Here is a 21,599-nt window from a genome sequence, read left to right as displayed (position 1 = left end):
TAACACTGTAACTGAACTTAAAATTTCATAGGTGACACAATTTCTTTATGCAAAGTAAAGCATCTTTCAGGTTTAACTTCTTTTTCACTGGTACATTTCTAGGCTGATACAGCAAATACATTTATGATCTATACATTTTATATTCAACTAGATACAACATTTAGCCATAACCAAATATTACTTTACATTTTCTTTCAGGAAGGTTGAAAAATATTTTATCTTTCTTAATACTTACTTTTCTTCCTGCTTTCTCTTTCTCACATTGATCCATTCTTTCTTTTAAATGATTATATTCATCCATCAGCTCCTTGTTCTTCTCTTGTAGTGAAAGAATCTGCTTTTCACTCTCAGCTTGAAGATTTTTGGCAGCAGAATGAAACTGGTCTTGGATAGTACTGATTGTCTTTTCTTGACTGTTAGCTTTCTTGTGAGCATCATCCAGTTGCTGTCGAAGCAACATATTTTCACTGTGTAGTTGAGATAATCTCTCCTCTACAGATTCCTGCTTGGCAATGTATTTCTTCAGTTTGCTTTGTTCAATTTGGTACATTTGTTCAGTTTCTTTCTTCTGACACTGTGTTTGGCTGAGGTCTCTTTGCACACGTTCCAAAATCAAACTCTCTCTTCCAAGAGCATCTCTTGTGTTATGGAGCTGAATTTGTAGGCTGTTAATTTTACTGTCAGCATTAGAAAGTTTTTCAGAAAGAATCTCATTCTTAGCTTGTAGGCCAGACATATCAACCTTCATTTTGTCATGTAAACGAACCCACTCTTGTCTTGTTCTCTGGAAATCAAGTTTTAGGTCTCTTGCTGTCTGACTTTGATCACAGTCACGTACAGCAGCAGCCAGTCTACAACGGTATGATTCCATTTCTATTTCTAGTCTTTCTTGGTTCTGTTTCCCATTCTCCAGTTCAGAATTGAGTATTTTGTTCTCAGCTGTCAGATTGTTCAGCTGTCCACTGTACTGGAGTATTGTTTCTGTTAATGTTTCCTCATTTTGTTTTATAATTTTTTGAAGGTTATCATTCTTTTCTTTCACAACCTCAATGTCCTCAAAATATTCCTTTTCCTTTTGCTTGTTCTGATTTTTTATTGTATCTATTTCCAGTCTCAGCAAGGCAATTTCTTCCTGCAACATGCAATTTTCATGAAAGAGATCCTTTTCTTTCTGATGCCTATGAGAAATCTAAGTAAGAAAGGAAACATTCAGTAGCACTCAATAAAATGACAGATTATGATTTTCTCTGAAATTAAATAACCTATACATGTATACAATGAAAAGATTGCCATAAGTGGATATCCAACTGGAAAAAAATATTCCATCGAAACTTCAAACCTCATAGAGCATAAATTCCCAAAACTTCATAAGTTTATTTGAAGACAATGAATCCATGAATGTAGAACATAAATAACTAGAGAATTTTTAAGCATCTCAGAATTGGAAAAGACGGTCTCCAAATTACAACAAACTCAAAGGCATTAAAGATTAATAAATTTGACTACATTAAAAAATTGGCTTTACACTCTGACATCTAACCTATACACCACCCTATAGTAAAAGCTGTAGCTTTGCATATAACTGGACAGAGGAAATGTTCCAACGTTCTTTAAGTTCTTTTTTTCCTGAGAATATTCTATAGCTATTTATTTTTCTAACATTTTTCTCATCAGTTATATAAGAATTACATTTATTCATAAATGCTAAATCTAAGCATTATATTAGGCTTTTTTTTTTTTTTTCGAGATAGGGTCTCCACTCCATCACTCAGGTTAGAGGGCAGTGATGCAATCAAGACTCACTGTAGCCTTGGCCTCCCGGGCTCAGGTGATCCTCCCACTTCAGCCTCCTGGGTAGCTGAACTAGAGGCACACACCCCCACACGCAGCTAAATTTATTTGTACTTTTTGTAGAGATGAGGTTTCGCCATGCTGCCCAGGCTGGTCTGGAACTCCTGGGCTCAAGTGATCCACCCACCTCGGCCTCCCAAAGTGCTGGGATTACAGGCATCAGCCGCTGCACCTGGCCTTGTACCAAGCACTTGTACATGTATCACTGAACTCATTTATATCACAATTCTGAAAGGAGAGGTCAAAAAATATGCAAGTTGCAGGATTTTCCCTAGGTCCCCTTACTTTACTTCTAGTGCTCTTCCACCAAACCACAATTACTTCTGTGTTGTAAATATATAAATATAAAAGAGGCTTATTTCAAAACACCAGTGGTAAAAAAAGAAGTTACAGAGCTTTTCTTAGAAAATCATGAGATTATCTGTTATTACAATAACTTACGTTTCCTCTTTATAATGTCTGAAACAGAAATAAGCATGAAACAGGGTGAAATACACTGAACTGTTTTTCTTTTCTTTTTTTTTTTTTGAGACGGAGTCTCGCACTGTTACCCAGGCTGGAGGGCAGTGGCCCAATTTCGGCTGACTGCAAGCTCCGCCACCCAGGGTTCACGCCATTCTCCTGCCTCAGCCTCCCGAGTAGCTGGGACTACAGGTTCCCGCCACCACGCCTGGCTAATTTTTTTTGTATTTTTAGTAGAGATGGGGTTTCACCACGTTAGCCAGGATGGTCTTGATCTCCTGACCTCGTGATCCACCCACCTCAGTCTCCCACACACTGAACTATTTTTCTAAGAAAAAACACTTACCAAGAAATTATCACCAAGTTTATATTATGGCATATCATTGTTTTCAAAGCTCTTTGCACTGAAATGAGACGCTACTTGGAGCAAACTGTTACTCTCCTCAAAAGTAAGGGAAACGGCATCTGAAGTACGGCCTGTGAACTGGCTATACATTTCATCCTTACTGCAAGTGGAAATAATAATCTAACCTCTCCATTAATATATTAGGAAGATGAAATAATGTCTGAAAACTAGAACGTCTGTTGTTAGTAGCAAGGATTTTGAGATTGTGGAAAGATCATTAATTCTATGAAAAATAACAAATGTTTCTCCTTTGGATAAGGCCACTGTGAATGTCACTACTTGACTCTTGCAAACAAATGGAGTTGAATTAAGAACATGACTTTATTCAATGAGCCAAAAATGCCAGAACCACCATCACCACCCCCAAATGTGTGTGTGTGTGTGTGTGTGTGTAGTTCAAAAATCCATTGTACTTTCCAAGTTGCACAGAGTTGTTTTTTAAAAATATATTCACATACAAAAATATATTTGAAAATGACTAAAGAAAATACCTCAGAATTCATTTTCTTTCGAGCCATTTCTAGTTCCTTTTGTTTACTCGTCAGAATCTGATCTTGTAATATTCTGGCATCCTGTTCTTCAGAAAGTTGCTTCTGGGCACCGTTTCTCTCCTGCACAACCTAGAGATGACATGGAGGTTTTGGTCTAATAGCACTGAAAAAGAAAATCTAAAAGGTTAAGAGCAGAGCCTCTCTTATAAAATGGCTAAAAAGAAGTAGTCTGTTAAAACACAAGAACTTTTATCCCTCAAGAATCACTCAAATCTTAATTGCATACATGACAGCTAAATCTGTCAAAGAGGAAAAACAGTTCTTAACTACGGGAAGATACAGCATTGTGAAATAAAATTTCTTTCAAAACATTTAACTAGTGTCCTTATAGTTTCAAAGCTATTTAGCCTGTATTTTAACATAAAAAATGTGTAAATGAACAGCTATATTAGTGATTAAACTCAACTTATCCTTCACTCTAAAAACACAGACTGAGCATCTATTAGATGACAAGGTTTACAGTAAATAATTTTATCTATAAATGTCATAGTTCATTCTTAAGAGGAAATAACAGTTTTGGTTTATTTTAAACCTAAATGATATACATGAAGCCAAAAAATTATAAGTAATGCCGATGAAACACAAAGTTAGAAAAATGAAGTTTACACCAAAGATTAATTTACCAGATCCAAGTTATTTCTTACTGTCCTCAATTCCTTAACAAGTCTTCTCAGATTCCATTTAAGTTGTTGCTTTGTTTCAACCACTTTCCCACACTCCTCTTCTTTTATTCTTAACTGTTCACTATCTTTATTATACAACATAACGGCATTTCTTTTCTACTCATTTTCTTGTTTTAAGGCAAGTCTGCAGTTAAACATGGATTACATTAAAATGTGTTTTGTTAAAAAATAAAAAAGTTTATTCTGTGATCTGGCTCTTCCCATGTGGGTTTATTATCCTCATAAAAACTCCTATGCTCTTGTTTCCTTTCTAGTTCTCATGTTTTTAATTTCTCACTTCGATCTCTTCCAAGGGACATATATATTTGAGAGGTAGTGAGGAAAGAAATATTCCATTAACTGGTAAGTTTCTGTTACTAGTAACCCTGGTAAATATTATGGAAAAGCATATTTGAAATTTTTCAGTAAAGTTACAAGTTGAAAATTACTTCTTTTTCACATTATACAAGTTGAAAATTAATTAGAACAGATCATTTAGAGTTAGCTAATTTAAAAGAAGTTACTGTTTACAAACAAGTTTAGAAATTCACTAGAAATGCATTTTCATCTTCATGAAATAGTGTATGTGTAGTCATAAAAATGATTTACAGTGTAAGATAACACCATCAGATGTCATTCACACAACATGTATCTGCAGATTACTATAATCCAAGACTAGCCTAAGCTGTCTATAACTGTTACCCCATCCTTTTTATGTTTCTCTTTTGGGTAACACTTTCAACTTATCTTCTTGATTCTTAAGTATTTCATCACCAATTTTAAAATCCCTTTTTGGAACAAGACAGGATCTAATATTTAATTTAAAAGTAAAGGATAATATGTGTTTCAACAATGAATTTGGAATTAATTTTATCTGCATATGAGAGATATGGAATAAAATAATCATCAATTACTGTCCATTTTACTTATTTCGTGCATATTTAGAATAAAACTGGGAAGTCCTAGCCAGAGCAATCAGGTAAGAGAAATAAATAAAGGGCATCCAAATTGGAAAAGACAAAGTCAAACTATCTCTGTTTTAGCTTAGAAAACCCTAAAGACTCCTAGATTTAATCAATGAAATCAGTAAAAGTCTCATGTTACAAAATCAATGTACACAAATCAGGAGCACTAGTAAACATCAAGAATGACCAAGGTAAGAATCTAATCAAGAACCTAATCCCTTTTACAACAGCTGCAACAACAACAACAACAACAAAAACCTAGGAATATACTTAACCAAGGAGGTGAAAGATCTCTAAAAGGAGAATTAGAAAGCACTGCTGAAGGAAATCATAGATGACACAAACAAATGGAAATATGCCCTATGTTCATAGATTAGAAGAATCAATATAGTGAAAATGATCATATTAACCAAAGCAATCTACAGATTCCATGCAATTCCTATTAACATACCACTGTCATTCTTCACAGAATTAGAGAAAGTACCCCTAAAATTCACAGGGAATCAAAAACAAGCCTGAATAGCCAAAGCAATCCCAAGCAAAAAGAACGAAGCCAGAGACATCACATTACCAGATCTAAAACCATATGACAAGGCTAAAGTAACCAAAACAGCATGGTACTTGTATAAAAGTACATACATAGACCAATGGAACAGAATAGAGAACCTAGAAATAAAGCCAAATATGTATAACCAACTGACCTTTCACAAAGCGTACAAAGACATAAACTGGGCAAAGAACACCCTATTCAATAAATGGTGTTGGGAAAATTGAATAGCCACATGTAGAAGAATGAAACTGGATCCCTATCTCTCACCATATATAAAAATTAACTCAAGATGGATTAGGCCTAACATGTGGCTCACATCTGTAATCCCGGTACTTTGGGAGGCCAAGGCAGGAGAATGACTTGAGCCCAGAAGTTTGAGACCAGCCTGGGCAACATAATGAGACCTCATCTCTACCAAAAAAATATATATATATATATATATACAAAATATGTATATATATAAAATATGTATATATATATAAAATATGTATATATAATATGTATATATGTGTATATATATATATATATATATATGAGAAACTACCTACTGAGGTACAATGTGTACTACTCAGGTGATGGGCGCACTAAAATCCCAGAGTTCACCACCATACAATTCATCCATTTAACCAAAAACCAAAATATATATATATATATATATATTTTTTTTTTTTTTTGAGACAGAGTCTCGCTCTGTCACCCAGGCAAGAGTGCAGTGACACGGAGGCCAAGGTGGGAGAATCACCTGAGGTCGGGAGTTCAAGACTAGCCTGACCAACATGGAGAAACCTTGTCTTACTAAAAATACAAAATTAGCCAGGCGTGGTGGCAATGCCTTTAATCACAGCTACTCAGGAGGCTGAGGCAGGAGAATAGCTTGAACCTGGGAGGCAGAGGTAGCCATGAGCCGAGATCACGCCATTATACTCCAGCCTGGGCAACAAGAGTGAAACTCTGCCTCAAAAAAAAAAAGAAAAGAAAAGAAAAGCCTTCTGCACAGCAAAAGAAATAATCATCAGAGTAAGAGAACCTACAGAATAGGAGAAAATATTTGCAAACTATGCATCTGACAAAGGACAAACAAATCAGCAAGAAAATGCAAATAATCCCATCAAAAAGTACACAAATGACATGAACAGACATTTTTCAAAAGAAGATGCACAAATGGCCAACAAACATATTTAAAAATGCTCAACAGCACTAATATTCACGGAAATACAAACTAAAACAACAAGGAGATATCACCTTACTCCAGCCAGAATGCTCGTTATTAAAAAGTCAAAAAACAATAGATGTTGGTGCAGCTGTGGTGAAAAGGAAATGCTTATACACTGCTGGTGGAAATGTAAATTAGTACAACCTCTATGAAAAACAGTAGACAGATTTCTCAAACAACTAAAATAGAGCTACCATTCAATCCAACAATCCCCTACTGGGTATCTACCCAAAGGAAAAGAAATCATTATATCAAAAAAAACACCTGCAAACATATGTCTATTGCAGCACATTTCACAATTGCGAAGATACAGAATCAACCTAAGTGTCCATCAACCAATGAATGGAATAAATAATATGTGGTATATATATGTCATGGAGTACTACTCAGCCATAAGAAGAATGAAATAATGTCTTTTGCAGCAACTTGGAAGGGACTGGAGGCCATTATTCTAAGTGAACTAACTCAGGAATGGAAAGCCAAATAAAACCACATTCTCACTCATAATAGGGAGTTAAGCTATGGGTGCACAAATGCAGACAGAGTAGTATAATGGACATCGGAGAATCAGAAGTGGGAGAGTGTGGGAGGAGGATGAGGGATGAGAAACTACCTACTGAGGTACAATGTGTACTACTCGGGTGATAGGCACACTAAAATCCCAGACTTCACCACCATACAATTCATCCATTTTACCGAAAACCACTTGTATACCTAAAGCTATGAAATTAAAAAAAAGTTTTCAAAAAGAATAAAACTGTATAAATTTTTTGAAAATTACTTTGGGTTTAGAAAAGTGACCAGTTCATGCTCTGCTGCTTGAACTATAAATTAACACAAACATTCTTGTGAAAAATTAAGAAATATTGATCAAAGGTCTTTTTTAAAAGTTCCTCTATTTCAACCAATAATTCTATATTGGAGAATTTATTCAAAGCAAACAGTTTAGGAATGTAGAAAAACATTTATATAAAAAATGTTCTGGGCTGGGCATGATGGCTCATGTCTGTCATACTAATGATTTGGGAGGCCAATTTTACAGAAGGAATGCTTGAGGTTGGGAATTGGAGATCATCCTGAGCAACACAGTGATACCCCGTCTCTACAAAACACTTTAAAAAGTTAGCCAAGCATGACAATGTGCACCTGGAGTCCCAACTACTTAGGACGCTGAGGCAGGAGGATGGAGTTCAAGGCTGCAGGGAGGTATGATCACACCAGTGAACTCCAGTCCCAGGCACAGAGACCCTGTGTCTACAAATAATAGTAATGATAAAAGATGTTCCTTACATCATTAATTATAAATACAAGATAATTTTAAAACCCAAATTACAATTTGTTAAATGAATAACAAGATTTTATATGGTGGACTTCTATATGGCCATTTAGATTGCAAAGAATATATATTTATTTATTAGAAGAGTTCACAGTTAATAATTTGTTTTATTATTTCCAAGAATTTCATATTCCACAAGACCAAAAAGGTTTCTCCCCCATTAATCTGCAGAAGGTAAGTCAGCAGTTACAAAAATTCTGATATATTGTCTTTAGTATAAATATTTCTTTAGAACTAGAACATCATACCTCAAATCGCACAGCTCTTTCTCCCATTTAATTTTTTGAAGTTCTAACTGTAATTTTGTCTTTTTTGTTTCAGATAGCTCATTTTGTAGTACACTGACCATACTTTCCATTAGTTGAAGTTTTACTGTAAGTTGGTCACAGTGATTATTCTTAAGTTTCAGTAAGTGTTCACACAAACAAAATGTGTCTTGGATTCTTGATAGGCTAGCAGAATCTGTGTCAGGGAGAAAAGGTAGAAATAAAATATATGAGTACTTTTAGGTGTTAAAAAACTGTGCATTTTTAACATTGTCTCCTTCATACATTGAACAAATATGCGCTGAGTGCCTACAAAGTGGGAGACATTCTACTAAGCTCTGCAGATAAAACAGATAAGACCTCTACTCTCATTTAGCCTTAAGTGAAGTGAGGAACAAACACAACAAAAATGACAATTATAAATTCAGATATATGGTGTAAGAAAACAGAGTTCTATGATCACACAGAAGAATTTGATCTATAATGGGCCCAGGGAAGATTTCTCTGAGGAAGAGATGGCTACACTGAGAAATGAAGAGTGAGAAGGAAGCAGTTAAGCAAAGGGGTAGAAAAGCATTCTTGCCAGTCGACAGCAGGTGCTGAAGCTCTGCTGGAATCTGCTTCTGGCCACAATGGACAGCAAGTACTGATTTACCTTCTTGCCTGAAACAACCAAAAAGAAAACAGACAAAATATATTATACAATGATTTACCAGGCAGTGGACTTCAGGTAATGAAGACAATGATCCCCGTAAGACAGGAAACAAAGGAAATTCATCCAACACTCCAGCTCCCTGCCTTCACGGAGTTTCCAGGCTACCGCACAGAGAGAAAAAACTGACATAGAGTCCACCAGATTCCCTGAGATGAGATGATGAAGCTGAGAGTCTGGTAAAGCCAAGGCAGACAGAGATCACGAAACAGAACACCGGAAAGGAGACAGAGTACAGGGAAAGAACACTGAAGATTTGCAAAAATACCTCCTGGGTATCTAGCAGAGTAACAAACAGCACATGTGTGCCAGAAAACCGCCCCAGATCAAGGGGAAAAAACATCTAAAAAACACGGGAAAGAAACATGTCTGGTGTTCACGATGTGCCAAAAAGAGTGTCCATTCCCATGAGTGATGCTGGGAAAACTCAGATTTCGCATGGCAATGAATAGAGTCATCACAAAGATCTTGCCCCAGGAGCAGGAAATTAGACCAAATCATAAAAGCAAGATCAGAAAGATCAAGCTGTTCATATGGAACTCAACTTTATATTAAAATTAAGCTCAAGCAGACAGGCAGAGGCATGGAAGATATTTTTTTTCTTTTTTGAGACGGAGTCTCGCTGTGTCGCCCAGGCTGGAGTGCAGTGGCTTGATCTCGGCTCACTGCAAGCTCCGCCCCCCGGGTTCACGCCATTCTCCTGCCTCAGGCTCCCGAATAGCTGGGACTACAGGCGCCTGCCACCGAGACCGGCTAATTTTTTTAATATTTTTAGTAGATATGGTGTTTCACCGTGTTAGCCAGGATGGTCTCGATCTCCTGACCTCGTAATCCGCCCACCTCGGCCTCTCAAAGTGCTGGGATTACAGGCTTGAGCCACCGCGCCCGGCCGGAAGATTTTTCTTTAAAGCAAACTGCACTTGTAGAGATTCAAATTACAATGTCAGGAATGAAAGCTAAAATGGATGGAAGTGAACACAAATTAGACATCACCAAAGAGAAGATTCATAAATTTGAGACATCAGTGAACTATGAGAAAACTTCAAGCAGGAATAAGTCCCCAAAGAGGGAAAAAGAGAGACAGAAAAATAAAAAAAGAATGGCCAAAACTTTCTAAACGTAAAGAAAACTATAATCCTACAAATCCAGAAGTATCTGGCTGGGAGAGAGGAAATGAAACTATACTATTCAATTTTCTTTTTTAAAAAATTTCAATAGCTTTTGGGTTAACAGGTGGTCCTTGGTTACATGAATAAGTTCTTTAGTGGTGGTTTCTGAGATTTTGGTGCACCCATCACCCAAGCAGCATACACTGTATCCAATCCGTAGTCTTTTATCCCTCACCCCCTCCCACTCTTTCCCCACAAGTCCCCAACCTCCATTGTATCATTTTGATGCCCCTGCATCCTCATAGCATAGCTCCCACTTACAAGTGAGAACATACAATGTTTGGGTTTTCATTCATAACTTTCTTATGCCATATATGATATGCCATAATATTTTTTGAAGATGGACTGTGACGTTCAAATCATATACTATAAATTGTAGTGCAACTGCTAAGATAGAAAAAAATAGTTATCGCTAATAAGCCATAAAAGGGAGACAAAAATAAATCATAAAAATTCCTGGACTAATTGATAAGAAAGCAGAAAAAGAAGAGAACAAAGAACTGGGGGGACCAATGGAAATCAAACAGCTTGATGACAGACAAATTTCACTGTATCAATAAGCACATTATAAATGGAACTGGCCCAAAAATCTCAATTAAAAGGCAGATTGTCAGACTGGATAAAAAGGCAAGAACCTACTCCATGCTTCCTATTTAAAAAAGCACTTTAAATGTAAAAACATAAATTGTTCAAAAGAATGGAAAAAGATATACCAGGCTAAGAGTTGACAAAAGAAGCCTGAGAAGAAATGGCTATGTTAATACCAAAGTAGATTTCACACCAAAAAAAAAAAAAATACCAGCTATAAACAGTCATTTCCTAATGACTTTTAAAAGTTCAGTTAATCGGCTGGGTGCGGTGGCTCATGCCTGTAATCCTAGCACTTTGGGAGGCCGAGGCAGGTGGATCACGAGGTCAGGAGATCGAGACCATCCTGGCTAACATGGTGAAACCCTGTCTGAACTAAAAATACCAAAAAAAAAAAAAAAAAAAAAAAAAAATTCAGTTAATCAAGAACGTGTAATCTCAAATGTTTGTGCACCTAATAACAGCTTCAAAATATATGAGGCAAAAATCAATAGACGAAATAGACAAATTCACAAGTACACCTGAGATTTGAATATCACTTACTCAATAAGTGATAAAACAAGGGAGCAGCAAATCAGCAAGAATGGAGCACACTTGAACAACACCATGCTTCTCAAGCACCCAGTGAGCACTTACCAAACAGACCACATTCTAGGTTCTGCAATCAGTCTTTTTTTTTTTTTTTTTTTTGAGATGGAGTCTCGCGCTGTCGCCCAGGCTGGAGTGCAGTGGCGGGATCTCCACTCACTGCAAGCTCTGCCTCCTGGGTTCACGCTGTTCTCCTGCCTCAGCCTGCCACCACGCCCGGCTAATTTTTTGTATTTTTAGTAGAGACAGAGTTTCACCGTATTGGTCAGGATGGTCTCAATCTCCTGACCTCGTGATCCATCCGCCTCAGCCTCCCAAAGTGCTGGGATTACAGGCGTGAGCCACTGCACCCGGCCTGCAATCAATCTTAATGAAGAATTAAGTCAGAAAGATTTAAGTCATACAAAGTATGTTCCCTGACCACATGGCAATCAAGTCACAAATTAGTAACAAAATATCTCATCAAAATATTCAAATATTTTAAAACAAACTAATACACATCTAAATAACCCTAGGTCAAAGACACGATGCAAAGAGAAATTCGAGAGTATTTTGAACTGAATGAAAATGAAAATACTACATATCAGGATTTGTGGAACACAGCTACAACAGTACTTAAAATTTTTTAGCACTTAATGTCTATATTAGAAGACTCTCAAGTCAATGGTCTTGACTTTTATCTTAAGAAACTAAAAAAAGAGAAGAAACTGAAAAAGAAGAAGAACAAATTAAACTCAAAGCAAGCAGAGGAAATGATACAATAAGCATCTGGTATGGTCTGACATTTGCATCCTCCCAGAACTCATATGCTGAAACTTAATCACAGAGGTGATGTTATCAGAAGGTGGGGCTTTGTGGAGGTAATGAGCTCACGGGAGCCAAGCCCTCATTAGTGGGATTAGTGCCCTTATATATATAGACCCTAGAGGGCTCATTCACCTGTTCTGCCATGTGAGGACACAGGGGGAAAAAAGAGATCTATGAACCAGGAATTAGTCCCTCACCAGACACGAAATCTGCCAGCACCTAGATCTTGGACTTTTGTGAGAAATCTATTTCTGTTGTTTATAAGCTACCCAGTCTATGGTATTTTGTTATAGCAGGCCGAACAGACCAAAACATCAAAGATGAAACCAATAAAATGGAAAAACAACAGGAAAAAAAACAATAAAACCACACACTTTGAGGAGGTCAATAAAAGTGATAAAACTCTAGCCAGGTTGATCATAAAAAAGAAGATGCAAATTACTAATTTCAGAAACATAGTAATATGACATTTTTATAGATTCTACAGATACTAAAAGAATAGAAATATAATAAGGTAAGCTTTATGTGACTAAACATGACAACTTTGATAAAATGGACACTTTCCTTGAAAAACAAAAATTACCAAGGTCCAATTTCAGAAGGAATAACATGAACTGTCCGATATCTCTAAAAGAAAGCATAAGTAAAGCCTTCCTAGAAAGAAAACTCCAGGCCCAGATAGCTATGCTGGTGAATTCTACCAAATATTTAAGAAGCAATATAACAATTCTACATGACCTCTCCCCCTGCCCTCAAAAAAAAATAGAGGAGAAATACAACTCATTCTGTCACTCTAGCATTACCCTGAACCAAAATCTGACAATGATATTACAAAAAGAGAAAACTCCCTCATGAACATGGACGTAAAAATGTAACCAGTTTCTCAAGAAACCAAGATATCCTCCTTTAGGTGAGTGAACGACTTCTGGTACAGCCATGCGATAATGAGCTATCATGCCATGAGAAGACATGAAGGAACCACAAAGGCATATTACCAAGTGAAAGATGCCAGTCTAAAGGCTACACGCTGTCTGATACCAACTAAATGACATTTTGGAAAAGGCAAAACTATAGACACAGTAAAAAAAGTCAGTGGTTGCCAAGAGTTGGGGAGGGAAGGTGGGAAAAGATGAACAGATGAAGCACAAAGGAGTTTTAAAGCTCTGAAATTACTTTGGATAATACTACAGTGATAAATACATGTCCTTATACTTTTGTCCAAATTCACAGAATATAAGACACCGAGACTGAACCCTAATATAAACTATGGACTTTCGGTGATTATGATTATCAATTCAGGAACATCAATGAGATCAAGTGTAGCACTCTGGTGAGGATATTGATAATTGTGGAGGCTATGCACGTGTGGGGGCAGGGAGTACAGGGATAATATCTGTGCCTTACTTTCAATTTTGCTGTGAAGCTAAAACTACTCTAAAAAATAGTCTTTTAAAACGCTCTAAATAAAGCTTCGGCAAATCAAATCCAATGATACATTAGAAGGATAATACATCATAAACAAGTGGGGTTTATCCCTAAATACACGGCTTGTTTGACATTAAAATATAAGTATTCACCACATTAAAAAACTAAAAGAGAAGAACCATATGATCATCTCAGTAGATAGAGGCATTTGATAAAATACAACATTCATTCCTGATTTAAAAAAAAAAATCCCTCTCAGTAACCAAAGAATACAAGGGAACGCCATCAGCATGATAAAGAGCATCTCTGATAAACCTACAACTAACATGTGTCATGATGAAAAACTGAATGCTTTCCCTGTAAGATCGGGAACAATACAGGAATGTCTCCTTTCACTATTTTAGTCAGCATTGCACTGAAGCCAGTGCAGTTAGGAAAGAAAAGGAAATAAAAGCTACCTGACTTGAAAAGAAGAAGTAAAACTGTCTTTATTCACAATCATGATCACATAATAGGGATGGGTAAAATCCAACCTGCGGGGCAGCTTCTTATTTTTGCAAATAAAGTTTTAATGGAAGGCAGCTGTGATTTTTAACACATGTATTGTCTATGGCTGGTCTCATACTACAATGGCAGAGTTGATTGGCTGTGACAGAGACCATTTTGTCACAAGTTTAAAATATTTACTATGTTTAGTAAGATAACAGTTTGAAAATGAAAAGGTTTGACTATCTTTGGTGTATGTAAAAAAGCTGATTGAATCGAATCTCAATTTTAAATGTTCATAAGCTACCCAGATTGGAAAAGACAGTTCACAGGTGGCAAATAAGCATATACAAGATGCTCAACATTATTAGTCCTTAGGGTAATGCACATTAAAACCATAATGATATGCATAATACACACCCATCAGAATGGCTACAATTTCAAAATTTAAAAACAGCAATAATAAGAGCTTGTGATGATACAGAACAACAAGAAATGTCGTATACCTCTGGTTGGAATGCAAAATCAATACAAATACTTTGGAAAACAATTTAGCAGTTTCTTAATAAAGAAAGACAAAGGGACAAGAAGAGACTTTTATGGATGATGAACATGTTAACTCTCCTGATTATGGTGGTTTCAAATGTGCACACGATTGTATATTTTATATACGTGCAGTCTATTACATATCAGTTATACCTCACTGAAGCTATCAGTGCTGGAACAAACATATAAGACACAGAGTGGGACACAGAGAAAGAGAAGAGTAAAAATGATGCAGGATAAAGCTAGAGGATTCAGATCTCTAACCTTATAGCAATAAGAAGTAGTAGCTGAGTTATAAGCAAAGGAGTAACATGATCAGATCCAAATTTTTAAAAATTTATCATTATGATTGCAGAGTAGACCATGGTTTTAGGAGGTGGGGTATTTGGGAAAACAGTTTTAAGATTCCTAAGATTCTCGCAGCATTCCAGGTGGAGAAAAAAATGGTAACCTGACACTGGGGGAAGGAATAGGAGAGAAAGAGTCAACAAAAAAGACTGGGAATGCCACTCACACTGAGAAAAGTACAGTGGAGTTATCATAGCTCTTTGGTGAAGAGTATAAGTTAGTTCTCTATTTTAACACTGAGCGTATTTCTGAGATGAGCTTCACTATCACACGTCAGTTCTCAGCAATGTATACACACATTACTGCAGGATACATCAAAAGGCCTTGCATTTATGCAGTGGTCCTACCTTTATACTCCATTCTAAGTTGTTCAATCAGCAACATAAAATTCTCATAAACAGAGTGAGACAATTCACAATCCTCTGAGGCTATTTCAGATGGCTCCATTGAGTCAGCAAAGTCAGCCTCAGGATATATTTGGTTTTTGACCTATAAGATAAATAATACTGTTTCAAAATGTCCTCAAAAGATTTATAGCATATACTAAAGGTACAGAAGCGGTATTTCTCCATTTTTTTTGTATGAGCAAAAATACAGGTACTTCTTAAAGCAACAGATTGTTCTTAAAAGGTACCATTATCAACGGTTACTGTTTCTTCATCACTTTTTCTAAGCAAACAGCCTTACAACAAAACATCTTGTTTTTTTCATTTTTACCTTTTAGAACTTGTTTTTTAAAAACAATATTTTAGATCATTTCCTTTTTTACAATACCTCGTTCTTTTCATTAGATGTTTTATCTGCAGGCCTGAAAAAAAAAAAAACAATTCCTTTTAGAAAAATAGCAAAGATGTAAAATACAAAGAATATCTAACACTACTGTTTTATCATATAAAATGTCTGCATTTGTGTTACTTCTATTTATCAAGTGTATAGGTAATTTTTTTACAGGTAATGTAAAATGCAGTAATTTTCTACAATGGACATTAAACTATAAACAGAAACAGCAACATTAAGGGATAAAGAAATTTACTACTACTAATTTAATTACAAAGAATTAAATTTAGGTCAAGATTTCTCATAGTAAAACCAAAAGAAAAAACATGTTACCTGCATTGCATGATAAAAATAAATATACCAGGGTCTTCTCATTGTTGTCCTTTTCAATAAAAACAAGCTTTTATGGGCACTAAAACCTATTTGGAAAATATTACTCACATTCTTATATAAGGGAAACCCTTTTTTAATGATGATATTAGTAAGCTTTTTCTGGACTTACTATGCAGGTACTGTGCATCATTCTGAGCACTGTCCATGTGTCAAACTCATATAATCCTCATAACAATTCTGTGAGGTCAGTAACATATTAAGAATTTTATAAAGAAAGAAAATAGGCACAGAAGGGCCAAGTGACTGTCCTCAGCCCATACAGCTGGTCAGTAGCAGACCCAGAACTCAAACCCAAGAATTCTGCCTCAAAAACATGTGCTTCATGATATGCTGTGAAGGTAACATTTATTTTCAAGTGTTTTAAAGAGAGATGATAGCAGATGAACCCACATTGTCATTCCATTTCTGACTACAACTATAAATAATGTCAGAATCTTGCAATTTTTTTCTAATAAAAAAACTTTATACAGAGGCAAGTTTAGAAACCTACTTTCAAAAAACTAAAAAGTATTTTTAATGAAATCCATCAACAGGTATTCACTCATGTATTCACCCATTCATTCACGCGTTCAACAAATAAATACTCATTGAGCACACAATACATGCTGATGGCAATGTTGGTCCAGGGAAACATGGTTTTGATACTTCAGAACTTTATAATCCATTGTAGGTCAACTTGATTAAATATTTTTTTAAAAAACTTTATAGGCCAGGTGCAGTGGCTCACGCCTGTAATCTCAGCACTTTGGGAGGCCGAGGTGGATGGATCACGAGGTCAGGAGTTCAAGACCAGCTTTCCCAAGATGATGAAACCCCGTCTCTACTAAAAATACAAAAATTAGCTGGGCACGGTGGCGGGCGCCTGTAATCCCAGCTACTCAGGAGGCTGAGACAGGAGAATCGCTTGAACCTGGGAAGTGGAGGTTGCAGTGAGCTAAGATTGTGCCACTGCACTCTACCCTGGGTGAAAGAGCAAGACTCTGTCTCAAAAAAAAAAAAAAAAAAAAAAAAAACACTTTATAATCCAGAAGTAATAATCTGATAGATTGTCAACAGTTAGCTTTTCTAAAGTACTTAAACAAAACCCTCCCCTTCTCCCCAGAATCTAAACAACTATAAAGTTGATACTCCTGACATTTTAGAGTACCTCAGCAGATCATACCTATTCATCAGGGATGTTTAAATTCTATTCAGTATGGCCTAAGTGTTTGCATGTTTATTATTTCACAATTAAAAACAATCTGCATATGATAGTTTAAATTTTAGGTCACCGTTCACAGGTTCAGTTATGCTAATATGTTACATTTCTGAACCAATGCTGAAGGAACAAACTCTTACCATAAAACTCTACGTGAATAAACACTTTAAGGACAATTAGTTTGCTAAAAACCTACAAAAGATAATGAATCGAGCTTTCAAACACTTAGACATACAAAATTAAATCTCATAAACATGTTATCCTTGTCCCTATCATTCCCAGCAGCATACAAACACACTCTAAAAGCTTCTATTTTGAAATAAAAAAGAAAGAAAATTCCCTTGAATCCCACATTCTTCTTCAGTTATCACTCATTTCTCTGTTGCCTTTCCCAATAACGGTTCCCTCAAGGGGTACCTATGCTTATCCACTACAGTCAGGATTCCACAGCAATTATTTATTGAAACTGCTCCTTGTCAAAGTTACCAGCCCTCATCATAATCAGTCTTTCAGCATTGATATAGTTGAGTATTCTCTAGCTTTGGCAGACTACACTATTTTCTATTTCCAGAAAAAGTAACCACTGGGAATATTCCTTCTCAGAGAAATAAAGAACTTATACATTTTAACTTCTTTCAACCTCATCTATTTCACTTAAACTGCTGTCATCATCTCCTTGTAGCAGACCACAAGTTACTAAATTAGCCTTCTCAAACACTGGTGTAATCAGAGATTATTTTGAGGTACATTTTTTATTTTCATTTTTCTTTACTTCCTTCATATGTAACGCAGAACCACAACTTTAAAAAATCTACAAAAAGCCAATGTTTTATAATAATTCTACTGATAACAAATAAAAAAATTTTGTAAAATTCCAACTCTTCCCCATCTCAATTCATTAATTCAAAAAACACAGTTATGAATTATCAACATATAAAGAAATATATATTTCCTGCCTCAAAAACCAGGTAATATGCAATTATGATACAATGTGTAGTTTCAGAGTTGATATATGGAAAGTTATATTTTAGCACAAGGAAGGCGTTACAGAAGAGGCAAAATATAAGAGGAGCTCACCAGGGAAAAAATAGAGAAAACTACTCCACTTGGAGAATGGAATGACAGCACAAAGATTAGTCCCATGGAGTCTAGGTGTTTCCTAGGAACTTGAAAGGAAAAGTGTAAAACACAAAGAAAGTAAGAATGGAAGATGAATGCCACACTAAAAAGCTGGAGTCGGCTGGGTGCGGTGGCTCACACCTGTAATCCCAGCACTTTGGGAGGCTGAGGCGGGCGGATCATGAGGTCAATAGATCAAGACCATCCTGGCCAACATGGTGAAACCCATCTCTACTAAAAATACAAAAATTAGCTGGGCATGGTGGCGCACCTGTAGTCCCAGCTATTCGGGAGGCTGAGGCAGAAGACTCGCTTGAACCTAGGAGCTGGAGGTTGCAGTGAGCTGAGATTGCCACTGCACTCCAGCCTGGTGACAGAGTGAGACTCTGTCACAAAGAAAAAAGAAAAGAAAAAAAAAAAAAACAGCTGGCCGGGCGCGGTGGCTCACGCCTGTAATCCCAGCACTTTGGGAGGCCGAGGTGGGCGGATCATGAGGTCAGGAGATCGAGACCACGGTGAAACCCCGTCTCTACTAAAAATACAAAAAATTAGCCGGGTGCGGTGGCGGGTGCCTGTAGTCCCAGCTACTCGGTAGGCTGAAGCAGGAGAATGGCGGGAACCCGGGAGGCAGAGCTTGCAGTGAGCCGAGATCAAGCCACTGCACTCCAGCCTGGGCGACAGAGCGAGACTCTTGCTGCCCAGACTTTTTAATACTATAGAAATGAGTAGATCTCGGGCCGGGCATGGTGGCTTATGCCTATAATCCCAGCATTTTGGGAGGCCAAGGAGGTCAGATCACAAGATCAGGAGATTGAGACCATCCTGGCCAACATGGTGAAACCTGTCTCTATTAAAAATACACATGAAAAATTAGCTGGACATGGTGGAGCGTGCCTATGGTCCCAGCTACTCAGGAGGCTGAGGCAGGAGAATCACTTGAACCTTGGAGGCAGAGGCTGCAGTGAGCCAAGATCGCACCACTGCACTCCAGCCTGGGTGACAGAGCAAGACTCTGTCTCAAAAACAAAAAAAGAAAAAGAAAAAAGAAAGAAATGAGTAGAACTTTTCCTGTAGGCCATGGGAAATTTACCAGGTGGAATGCTTTGGGCTGTAAATACTAGATGACCTAACTAACAGTGGCTAAAACAGTAGGGACCAGAGTTGTTTTGATGGTTCAGTGATAACACGGTGTTTTGTTCATGTCTATTTTCATGGCTGACTAATTAGCAACAGCTCCAAACATCATGTTTTCACCGACAACATCTGAAGGCTGAAAGGGTGGCTTTTCTTTACATGTTTCTTTTAGTTAGGGAGAAGACTCAGAAGGGTGCAGTTGACTTCCTGTAACATTTTATTGGCTGGGTCCTACCACATGCTCATTCCTAAACCAGGCACTGGGGAAGCAAATGTAATTACTATGATGAGCTTAGAATAATCATTTCTTCTTTTGGAGTGGGGAGGGCTAATGGCATGATAAATATCCAAATAGATGCGTGTTTCTCCAGCAAGACAGAACAGGGAATCGCTATTGGGTAGGGAGACAGCAATGTTTACTGTAGGGACTCATTGGAGTGGGGAGTCACATGATTAGATTTGAGTATTAGGGCAATCTGGTTATGGTATAAAGCAGGGATTGGCAAGCATTTTCTGTACAGGGCTTTTTCATGTGGTCTGTCATTCCTACTCAACCCTACCATTGAAGTATGAAAACAGTCATAAAAAGGCAAGCAAATATACATGACTGAGCTCCGGTAAAACTTTATTTACAAAACTATAAGGCAGACTGGATTTGCTCCATGGCCTGTAGTTTGCTGACCCCTCATATGGAGAGCAGCTGGAAGATAACCACATAAAGAGACAGGGAAACAAAAGAAACATTTGCATTTATCAGAGCTATAGTTTCCTTGTGCTGTCCTTAGACTAGTGTCAGTCTGTTGTAAGGTTTTCACCCATCCATGGTGAAATCAGTAAGGTTAAGGAGCGCAGTTATTCATTTAAAAATGTTGGTCTTTTTCTTGGCATGATGCCTTTTTCATTTATTTTACTTAAACTTTTTTTTTCATTTAAGAAATAACATTAATAGTTGTTTTTTCCCTATAAAAGCCAATACTTAAGAGCCCATGTTTAACTAGGAAATATAAACATAAAATAAATGTGTCACAGTAGAAATATAAAGCAGATGCAGAAAAGAGGTACAGTTAATATAATTTAGTGATTGTTGAATGTAAAAAGATAGGGGATAGGGAGAAATCTCAGATGATTCTCAGGTTTCTGGCTTGTGCCCTAGCATTTAACCTGGACATGAGGGAGTAGGCAGTTTTCAGGTGTATAGAGGAGAGCAGCAGGTCAGCAGTCACGACTAACAGTTTTCTCTGCATTGCTGAGTTTACTGAAATGTCCATGTGGGATATTTTCAGTAGGTAATTGGATAAATTTTTATGGCTGGAGATGGAACTCTGAGGTTGGAGTTGCAGACTTGGAATAACTGAGGCAAAGTTGTAGATCTGAGTGAGCTTGTCCATGATGGGAAAGGTATAGAATGAGCAGAGGGCCAGTGACAGAACCCTGGGAATATCAGCATTTCCCAGAGGAATTAGGAAAGAAGCCTGAGCCGTGGCTAAAGAAAAAGAGGAGAGGAATCATAAAGTGATGTTGCAAAAAGTTACAAAGGTGAGAATTTCAAGGAGGGAGTATCAATTCTAACCAGTAAGATTACTAAAAAGTAAAGTGAGTTAAGCTTTTAAAAGCCTTCAGTGGCACTGTCTTCTAAAGAACAATCATAGAGTTGTGGGGTTCGCTGTTTATGTGATCAGTACTTCTGATGTTCAAATGTGGAAGAATACACCTACCAAGATCCTACCTAACTATTGTAACTGCAGCAGCTCCCTGTACAGGATCAGGGAAAATGGTCAAGACTGGTGAGTTAATGTACCACCATTTTCCTAGAATTGTCTAAACCTAAGGTCATATGTGAGGCAAAGTGTAGTCTTTCTTACCCGCTTTTTTGTGGAAATGCTTGTTTGGTACTCAAGTCCTTGATAGGCTCTTCTGAATGCATTCCCAAACAAACATCTGACAGCAACAACTGGAAGCCACCACCAGATGCACGTATATATCCTTCCTCTGACATGGAATCATAATACAGCCATGTTGTGACACAACTTTGGGTTTTGATTAGAAA

At 37.0% G+C, this 21,599-nt stretch overlaps 1 protein-coding gene across 1 annotated transcript in view; it reads right to left on the bottom strand.

Moving 5' to 3' along the window:
• Positions 1-21,599, bottom strand: part of LOC117976680 (coiled-coil domain-containing protein 144A-like) — a 665,749-nt gene that overhangs the window by 37,699 nt on the left and 606,451 nt on the right. The window contains exons 4-9 of the mRNA XM_063598722.1: positions 15,706-15,739; positions 15,279-15,420; positions 8,245-8,458; positions 3,894-4,077; positions 3,211-3,339; positions 236-1,189 (exon numbers count right to left, since the gene is read on the bottom strand). Of these exons, the coding sequence (XP_063454792.1) occupies positions 236-1,189; positions 3,211-3,339; positions 3,894-4,034 (1,224 nt within the window). The 5' untranslated portion in view covers positions 4,035-4,077; positions 8,245-8,458; positions 15,279-15,420; positions 15,706-15,739. The remainder of the gene's footprint in view (positions 1-235; positions 1,190-3,210; positions 3,340-3,893; positions 4,078-8,244; positions 8,459-15,278; positions 15,421-15,705; positions 15,740-21,599) is intronic.

This window comes from Pan paniscus, chromosome 19 (genome assembly GCF_029289425.2).
Source record: "Pan paniscus chromosome 19, NHGRI_mPanPan1-v2.0_pri, whole genome shotgun sequence".
Lineage (NCBI taxonomy): Eukaryota > Metazoa > Chordata > Mammalia > Primates > Hominidae > Pan > Pan paniscus.
The sequence above is the reverse complement of the archived record's forward strand: the minus strand, read 5'-3'. Positions and strand labels throughout refer to the sequence as shown.